General features: G+C 44.0%; 2 protein-coding genes across 2 annotated transcripts; one reads left to right on the plus strand and one right to left on the minus strand.

Moving 5' to 3' along the window:
* Positions 1 to 2,345: 2,345 nt before the first annotated feature.
* Positions 2,346 to 7,466, minus strand: PHALS_00587 (GENERAL TRANSCRIPTION FACTOR 3C POLYPEPTIDE 1; the record flags this gene model as incomplete). The annotated part of the gene is made up of 2 exons (XM_024717679.1): positions 2,346 to 6,859; positions 6,920 to 7,466. 2 exons carry the CDS (start codon positions 7,464 to 7,466, stop codon positions 2,346 to 2,348), a joined length of 5,061 nt encoding a protein of 1,686 aa, XP_024586811.1.
* A 1,395-nt stretch (positions 7,467 to 8,861) lies between these two features.
* On the plus strand, positions 8,862 to 9,595 carry PHALS_00588 (uncharacterized protein; the record flags this gene model as incomplete). The annotated part of the gene is made up of 2 exons (XM_024717690.1): positions 8,862 to 8,958; positions 9,480 to 9,595. The coding sequence occupies 2 exons, from the start codon at positions 8,862 to 8,864 to the stop codon at positions 9,593 to 9,595; spliced, it is 213 nt and encodes a 70-aa protein (XP_024586812.1).
* Between the last annotated feature and the right edge of the window lie 100 nt (positions 9,596 to 9,695).

Raw genomic sequence — 9,695 nt, forward strand, 5'->3', positions numbered from 1 at the left:
GCTTGTAAAGAATGAAAGGTCGGTGACCTAAAAAACGTTTTTTCAAGCGCTAAGCTACGGCAGCTCGCTGCAATAAAGATCGTCCTTATCAATAATAAAGAGGATGTCCGTTTCCATTTTGATCGGATAGCGGGCAGACGAGTTCATCAGGAGTGGAGCAATTATCTGGTGAAGTGGAAGATATACCTTTGCTTCGAGCTCTATCGGGAGTTTAAGGTCCTATTCTGCAAGATATCCTCGGTAACAGTGCCACTAATGATTTGATACACTCAAGTCCTTACCTCTCCACGAAAAGATACAATAATGGGTAGTGTATGCGCTCCCATTAAGAGTGAGACACGGACTCATTCGACCTGGCCAGTAGATGCACTAGCAGGATCGTGGGGATGAGCAAACACTTTCATAGCTGGAATCGGGTTGTTATATACAGAAATAGACGTTGACGTTGTTCATTGTTTTCTGCACCCGAGTACATGCCGTTGACGGAAACTGTTAAGAGACACGCTTGTGCTGCCATAAGCAATAAATGTGGCGGAGGCTCTTTTATCATTCAAGAGCGCGAATGACAATATTGTCTTGACTAGATATGTATTGATAGGACGTCGCCTGACAAGATCTGCCAAAACATAAATTGATACCAGATCAAGGGAGAATTAAGAGATATTTTTCAAATTATGTTCCCCTATGGCAAACCTATTACATAGCTTCGTACATAAAATGGGGGATAAAAATACAAACTTTGTGTTCCAGACTTTGCATTCAAATATTATTTTGCAAACGCTTAAAAGCTTATGAAAAGTTCCAATTGATTTCAAAGTGTGTGGTTGGTTTAATTGATATACGTGAACATAAAAAATACTGGAGTCACGGCATTAGAATTCCATGATGAAATGTTGAGTTCAATATATTATATAACGGAAAGTTAATGAGCATTTACCGCGATGGTGAAGAGATCTATACCTGTAATCTGGTGAGCGCTTGTGTGCTATCGCGACGTCTTGGTAGTTCATGCTATGGCAGTGTATATAATGACCGCCAATTCCACGTCTGAAGACAAAACACACAACAAAACGAATTTGGCAAGAATAACAAACTAAAGCGCAGTCAAGAAGGGATCCGAAATAAAGTCCTTCGTTTGAGTCATTTGCTCTCGTCCAAAGGATCAAGTGATTGACTCAATGTCATTGATGAAGTGACCGAGATAAATTAAAAGTGTGCCTTGTCAAAATAAAATTTGCGGTAGCATCTGAATTTAGGCACTTTTATGGCTTTCGGAAAGAGATCAGGCCACAAAATTCACGTCTTGGAACGGATTCAAGAATGATGGTATTTTGCAGAGCTACCGGAGTCCGACGACAAGTAAAGAAATCAACAGGCCAGGCAAGCAATGTGATGATGGAGTGAATGCTCCGGGCATGGCCTACATGTACGATTTGCATGGGACGTGTCTCTAGAATTTTGGAATACCTCGCTTAATATGCAGCGCTTATTCGGGGGACTCACCAAGGCAGTCTTACGTGAAATGCGTCTATTGATTCGCCATGCATCTTGGTTGACCATATTAAGAGCAAGTCGCTGGGTGGAATAGGAAAAGCTGAAATTCATAGTAGGCAGCTGGGTTTGTATCCCATGAAATTGTATCCGTTTCTATTCTCTCCGCTTTCCAAACCGTTAGAATATCAAAGCAGTAAACGACAATATAGCGATACCTGGCAACGTTTGAATGATGCTAGTTTTGAGAAAGAATGACGCAGCGATACAAAAGCTGAGAGAAACACGAGAAACGAACAAAATATGCACGAAGAGCTGTGGAAGCAGAAAACAAGCCGCAACGTCGTAAGAAAGCATTGCAATAGGACAATTGAATGATGGAGTACAATATATATATATGGACAGGAAATGTGGAAAGTACAATATGACAAGTGGGTCGAGGCAGTAAACTGCCTGAAGTGCTATAGAAATTGAACGATTGAAGAAGGCATCGCATGCAAGTAGGTATCCACGACTAAGACATACCAACGAAAAAGTGGAGCGAAACTTGTTAGGTGGTGGCGGAAACGAACATATTTGAAAGCGAATTGTACAAATATGATCATCCGCGCTTTTCAAAAGAAATACAGTACGCGTGGAAGTAATAAACAAATGGTGTGGTACACGGATGGCACTTCTGAGCTAGGCTGTATAAGATAATTTAATGAAAGGCTGTCGACATATACCAACAAATTTGTTTTAATTACTTACTCTCAGTACTAGACATTCCTTACAGTTTGAAGGGATAAATAATTTATTTACACACATATATAGCCTACCTCGAGTCATAGAAACTTTAAGAACCTGTTCCTCGATCAATCATTTTGAAATACGATATTTTGGTAGTCTTGAACGATACTTCCAAATCGCTGAATGCACTCGACGTGAGGAAAATAGCGCACTTGAAACACCGAGCGATCATAAGACAGCACATTATCCTCCAATTTAAAGATCTTGTGAACAGACGGCTGACTCACCGAGCAGCCAAACAAACTTGCGACTTGTGTCGACGTAGAATTGGTAACTGCACGGGCGTAGACTAATCCGTTCTCTGCGAGCATTGACATTGCCTCGCGAGTATCCTGCAAGGACAATAATTTATTCATCTTAAAGTAAGCGCACTTTTCTGAAATACCCGGTGCCTGAATTATAAGCGCTAGCAGCTTGCGCTGAATTGAGAAGAGAAATGTATAGTTTGTCCCGCCGTCCATTTTCAGCCATGGAAACGATAGCGTGTTCTTTCCCTCCTCAAAAAGAAGTTTGGGTCTTGGTGAGGTACCTGAAATCAGTAAGTACGGCCGTAGCATCCACACGTCCCCATGCTCTTTAACAATATAACGCTGTTCAAAATACGCGTTAACAACGATAAGCTGGCCCTGTTCAACGAGTGCGTCCAGACAGCGCGCCACACGAATGCGCAACGATCTTTCGTTCTCTGTACATTTTGGTTTACGACATTTTATTACCAAAGATAGCATAGTCAAGCCCTCCTCCCCACTTTCACGCACATGCACAGCGACAGCGTGGCTCAGCTCTTCATCCACTCTCTCGGCATATTGAAATTGGTGGAATCTTGCATTGTCGCAGATCTCTTCGAGCGAAAAAGCCTCGTTAGCGCTCAGTAGATCTGTATCCTCGACAGACACTGCGTGCATCTTCGTCTCCACTCGCCAGCTGTCAATGAAATCCGACGCCTTTGAAACATTTACCTTGTTGGCTAAATGTGCAGCAAAACCAGCTCTGCCCTTCAAAGTCGTGCAGGTAAAGCTGTTATCTCTGTTACATGCGCCTGGAGTCGGTGCCCTCATGCGAATTGTCTGGGTGATGGCCATCAAATCTTCAAATTTCGTGTTTATGTCGGAAGCTGAGACGTGAACTGCTGTAAACGAGCACGTGCCGAGTACCTGACATCCTAGCTCGAGAGCACATTGACCAGGTGTAGCATTCGTAGGAAAGTCATTCTCGAAAAGCTGATCACTATATTGAGGGTCAACACAAAACATGCTGGATATTTTCGCATCTTTGGAGTCCACATCAATTTCCTCCAGTGTTGAACACACCAAACTTTCTTGCTCCGCAGCTTGCTGAAATAATAATAATGGATACGACAGTGTATTTACCTTAAGTATATCTTGCAGCCGCTTGCTGGTCGAGTACCCTCGGCCCCTTTCCTTTTCGGGCGCGCGCACAATCCAATTTTTAAGCCATAGATATCGCCAAACCAGTCGGATTTCTTGCGAGGACCAAGAAGATATCAGTTCTTCGGCAACCAGCGGATGGTAATCTTCGCGTGGAGACATGATCATCATTACTGCACGCCGAAAGAGTGCTGTCATTCTACTCGTTTCTTGGATTGCAATTTCCTCGTCAAAAAGGCCGCTTGGGTTATCAGCAAGCTTCGCTTCCAGTTTCGCGTTCTCATACGCGACTTTTACCGTAGGCTCCATTAGTCTTTCTTTCAACCGTCTTTTCACGTCAATCCTCCGTTTGCCTAGTTTCCGTGCAATGGTCACTAGACCAAAGCCTGTTCGTGAAACTGTGTGGTTCCGGAAAGCCACCCGTTCATTGTCACGCTGTAAGCCTTGGGGAATGGGAACTTTCCATCGGCTTTTGCAGTTGTCGATGAAATACTTATCCAAAAGCTGTTCGTGCACATCCAGCCAAGTAATGGATTCTACCTTTGACTGACCATCTTCCATTATAGCAGGGTACTTTTTTCTATGTTTTCGCTTCGCTCCATTGTGCAGATTATTATTCTCACCACCACATTCGGCATGTCGTCGCTTTTTGCGAGGTCTCGAAATAGTAGAAACAATGCCACTGCTCTTAAAATTATCTCCGTGGCTCCCCTCATCGCGCTTTTGCTTGGCTACAGGCTTTTGTGACTTCGGTATCCAAGCGAGAATCCGCAGCATTCGTCGAGCACGCGTCTTAACAGGCTTCGGAACCTCACGCACGGCTGGTTCGTTTCTCCTTGGAGTCTCTACTTCCATAGTCATTTGCTCCAGGCAAAGGCACTCAAGAGCCTCCCAAAAGCGATCAACATCACAGCTTGACTGAAATGAAAACGTGAGCGGTAGCGTACTTGCAAAGCTATACGTTTTTTCGGTAAAACCAACGATTCGAATCGAATCAAGATCATTCACATCACGGCATTCGTTTGTAGTCTGAATGTCGCTGCACGTGTTGTCATGATCATTTAATCTAATTCTGACCTGTTTGTTGAAACGAAATAGCCCACCTAATGCGTTGTCCTTTAGCGCGCGAGAGAGTACACCGTCTCGCCCGTCGGTGTACCCAGCTCGCAGAATTTCGACCAAGTGTTTCATTCCAATCTTGTGTGGCTGGATCAACCCTAAATCTGCAAGAGTACCCAATACTTTTGCAGTGCGTTGAGACTCGTGACACCATATCTTTTTACAAAGCTTTTTTGGAATAGCTTCAAACGTGCGCTGATGCTTAACGGCTTCCTCGACGATGGCAAATTCTGCATCTGTCAAAACTCCTCCGCCTGAAAAAATCTGAATATATAAATGCACGGGCATCGAGTGTAATATCGATTCTCGCGAAAACACAATCCCTGGCAAAGGAGCTTGATGTGGAGCGGCCCTACTTCTACAATCACCATTGACCTCGTTCAAACTCTTTATTGTTGTATCCTTTTCTTCGCCAGGGAGCTGAAAGTTTACGTCGCTTCTGTGCAAAGCATCCCACAAGAACCGATGTAAAGCTTTGCACCGATACATCACACCGTAAGCAAACCCAAGCTTTCGGAATTGCTGATAGTGAATTCCCGATTTCTGCTGACTCACAAAGCACCGGATCCTGTAACTAACTTCATTTTGAGCATATGATGCTGGTGTCCTCAGTGCTGCTTCGATGTCTGATACCTGACCACCTAATTGCGTTTGGGCATCTATTTCACCATCCAGATTTGATTTTTGTTTCTTGTTCTCTCCAGAGCTTGATGCAGCCAGTGTGAACTCCTTTCTCAGTCTTTTACGCGCAAATTTATGCTTAGGTTTCTCGTCCTGCTCATCCCCAATCTTGTCAAATCGAATCACTTTGCTCTGATCAGCCTTTCGATTTATGCGCCGCAACCGCTCATCACGACAATAATTTTTCACATAACGTTGAATAAAAGCATCTTTGTTTTCATATCCAGGCGCGACCACACAGCGCAGCGCGCGAAATTTGGTTGAAACGTTTTGTGCAGGTAATGGAAGCTGTAAAAGCCGTAACTTTTTTGCACCTTCGAGCTCAGTTGCGATGCGGAAAATTGACCGAGTATCTACTTTTCCAACTGTAGTAGGCAACATTAAGCTGTTTGCATTACTGTGGGTCGATATCTCGTCCTTCACGTCTGTAAAATGTGGCAAAATGTTAGTTTCGGCGCGCTGTTTCTCCATACCAAAAACACTTTCGCGCAACGACGATAAGCTTATTATTTTCTCATCATTGAGTCTATCTAAAATGTGCTGGCGACGTCGAGCATTCGTACCATCAACTTCTAATCCACGAAGTGCAACTTTCAAGGCCATCTTAACTCGAGGTGTAGATTGTCGTTCCATAATTACGTCAGTTGCAACTTCGTCTTCATTTGTCGTGACAATAAACCGACTCTCTTGTGGCAAGCAAGTGTCATCGAAAGTGCCTTTCTTTTGATTTTTGCTGTACATGTTTTTAGCGCTGGGAGCTGTCGAGTCAAGATACAGTCGAAAAGCTTTATTTTTTCCCAGGATGATCGACTCTGCCTTCAAGCTGTACATTCCCGCCAAGATACCCACTAATTTATACGGTAACTTACTTCCTGGTAGTACAATTTGGTTCCGCAAATCAATAATCGTGGTTCCGATCTCAGAGTTGGCCTCAATGACTCTATAAATCTGATGGAGCAGCCCAAGCTCTAACACGATACCACGACAGTATGCCGCGTTTTTGCAAGTGTTCGGAGGTTTGTACCGCACGCAATTTAAGATTTTAGGCTCGATTTTACCACGTTGCGACGGTTGCAATACAGCCTGAAACAACTCCAGCGAAAAGTTCTCATCCGCTTTGCACTCTTGAGTTATATGGGAACGAAGTACCTCCAAATGTCGCTTTTGCAAACAAAGGTCGCGTCCGAGATCCGACAGCACTGATGAGTACGTCGGCAATCCTTTTAAATATGTTTCTGCTGCCACGCACAAAATTTTTCGACTCTGCTCATCAAATTCAAAACTCGCCGACTCGTCAAACATCTGAGGCTGAAACTTGTCAGCAAATCGCGGCAGGTGAATAATATTCAATCGTCTCATTGTGGGCCGGGTCACAATCATCATTCGCTTGGCTACCAAACCGCACGAGATTAGCGTGTCAAGACAATTGTGCAGTCTTTTGACGGTTATACCTTTCAGTATATACGTCAACTTGTTGATTGTTACTCCCTGGATGCGCGCACGACCCACTGCTTCAAGAATACCGAAATGTTCAGGTCCGAGATCAGCGGCAATAGCCTTTAACGGTATATTAAGCGCTCGATGTCGAAGCTCCTCGCATGCTATAACTACTATCTCTGTGCCTACTTCCTGCTGCATTGCCACGGCTTCTTCGTATGTGAGCAGCTCCAGTTCCTCAGTCGTCAGCATCAAAATGTCGTTCGGGCCGTGTATTTCAGGCCCATGCATCTCACCCTTCATATCGACACTAACTTCATAGCTTTCGGTTGTGCCAGGTCGCTTGCGCTTTTTATTTGGTGACAGTATGGCGCGTCGGAAGAAGCGCAAGACACCGCGACTTGACCGCAACAGCCGCCACACTTGTTGATGCAGAAACACATCATTACTCGGCTCCAGAGACGAGAAAAGAGACGTTACTGTAAGACCTGCACTTCCTTCAAGGGAAATCTGGTCCATACAAGCAGCCACGAGCTCGCGAGGACCGCGCGCGGAATACATTGCCGTGTTTTGGATGGCGGTGCGGCTGGAGTCAAAGAATTTTACCCTTTTTGCAAAACTTTTTGGGTAGACTAACGTCCCCGAACGTAGGAGTCTTTTAATGTAAATTTGTGGTCTGTGTGATCATGATAACTCGTACAAAAGGACACAGCCGGGCTCCTCACCACAGCTATCCGCCAGGATAGCTCGCTGGTGGCTACATTTTCCACGCGTTACAGCAAAATTTTGGCAAAGTTTGTGTTTGGTGATTAATAACAGTTTTGGACATGTCCACATCTTCAGATCGATGGCAGAAGGAACGTGCCAGGTGCATAACAAAGGGTATCACCGGAAATACTTGCGCGAAGCGACCTCCATGCTGGGGCAAAACGCCACTTTGTGCGTTAGAGGGTTAATGACGGCTTAGTGGGGCTTGTGTATTGCTTAGCAAAGGACATGAAGGTGGACTTGATGTCGAAGCCAGTCACTGCCTTGCAATTTGAAAGTTTCGAGCTGAGTTGGAGGATGTTGAAAATGAAACCCTTCATCCAGCAAGTATATTACAGTTAGATACCGGAACGGCTTTCCCTAACTGGAATGACTTCGCCTAAGACTAATTGTGCTATAGATGGCGACTGTGACACTCAAATCAAGACAGGCTTAGAGGTGGATATTAGCTCACGAACTGATTCACTTTGAGTTTTGCATCTATTGCTCATGTGTCCTTCTAACTTTTCTGGCTACGACCGTAATATGTTCGATATAGTGTGAGAGGATCTTGGTATCAAAAACATCAGACACTGCATGCATTGGCAGATTAACTGCTTCCACAAATTTAACACCCACTACAAACTCACCTTGATTTTTCTGCCTTTGACAATCTGTATGTCTCTGGCGCTTCGCGCACTTGTTGCGTGACACTCTGTCGAAGTAAAATTCTCGATTTTGCTTTGAATTATAGCCGCGAATATTAATCACAGCAAGTCAAATCGTATCAATAGCTTCTCTTCAACCAAAAGCCCAAGAAACACATCCAAACTATTAATTAGAAATTGGGTAAATTCTGTAAAAATGTTAATTGCATTATCATCACCCATATTAGTGAGACAATATTGCGTTTGTCCCATTTAAAAAACACTGTGCGCTCTTCGGGGGGCATACAATTTCAGCAAACAAACAAAAAATGGTGGTCACGCAGTTCAGTGCAATGACGTTCTCGAGATTCGTTATGTATCATGAGTATGACAAAATATCTTCTGATATGTTTTATTATATATCAAGCGTTTTTGCTAAGGGCAAGATGGATAACAATTATACTCAATCGTGAATCGTGATAGCTTTCGGCGCACATTCATATAGGCCAGAGCTGTGAATGCTGTTTAGGCACATTAATAACGGCTTCAGGCTGTGGTCTCCATGGCACTTCTCGGTGGAAATAAACGATATGAGTCTCCTGTAGAAGATCCCGAACCTGATGTTGCAAAAAATGGATCATTCAAGTCACTGTATGAAGGTACAGCTGAAAGGGCAGGCACATAATCTAGGGTGCAAAGCATTAAGGTTCCACGGGTTATTAGAAAATTGTGAGCATACACGAAAGTTAAGCGACTCAGGTTGGGTGGTTCACTCTTATTAAGCTGAAAGCCCTGATAGAAAATTAAGATGTTACAAAAATAAGGGGTACAAGACGGCGAGACCACTTAGAAGAAGATAAGCTCATCCTCCGTCATTGACGCGGCTTTGCACGCACTCAGTGCCCTCATTAAGGGTCTTATTTGTCATTGAGAATTATTTCAGACTCAGCTTGTGACAAATTACCTATGGAACCTTTGGTCGCTTGTTGAAATGATACCACGATGTGGTGCAATGAGATCCGCCGCAGGTTCTGCCTCCAATTCGGAACTTTATCATATTTCTAGACTTTATTGATATTTCAACTGCTCGTGAAAGGACTGGAGTGAGTTCTTAGCGCGGGATCCAGTATGTGTAGCTGGCTTCACTCCAGTCGTCTGGTGGTGCAATTGTTCAGGTCAGATCGTCAATACGCGCTCACTTTTTTGCACCGAGGCTACACAGAAAAGCCTTGTGTCGTGGAGTTCGTGCTGACTAAGTCACAGAGGATAATTTCACAGCCGTCCCTAGGAAGTTGAACCAAGCAACTGGTAGTCACGCTTGCTCAGTTGAAAGGTTGTATATTATTATTTATAGACGTAATGACTTCTCAATTTTTACCTAGCTATCAATATATAC

Source organism: Plasmopara halstedii (assembly GCF_900000015.1).
Source record: "Plasmopara halstedii genome assembly, contig: Scaffold_117, whole genome shotgun sequence".
Lineage (NCBI taxonomy): Eukaryota > Oomycota > Peronosporomycetes > Peronosporales > Peronosporaceae > Plasmopara > Plasmopara halstedii.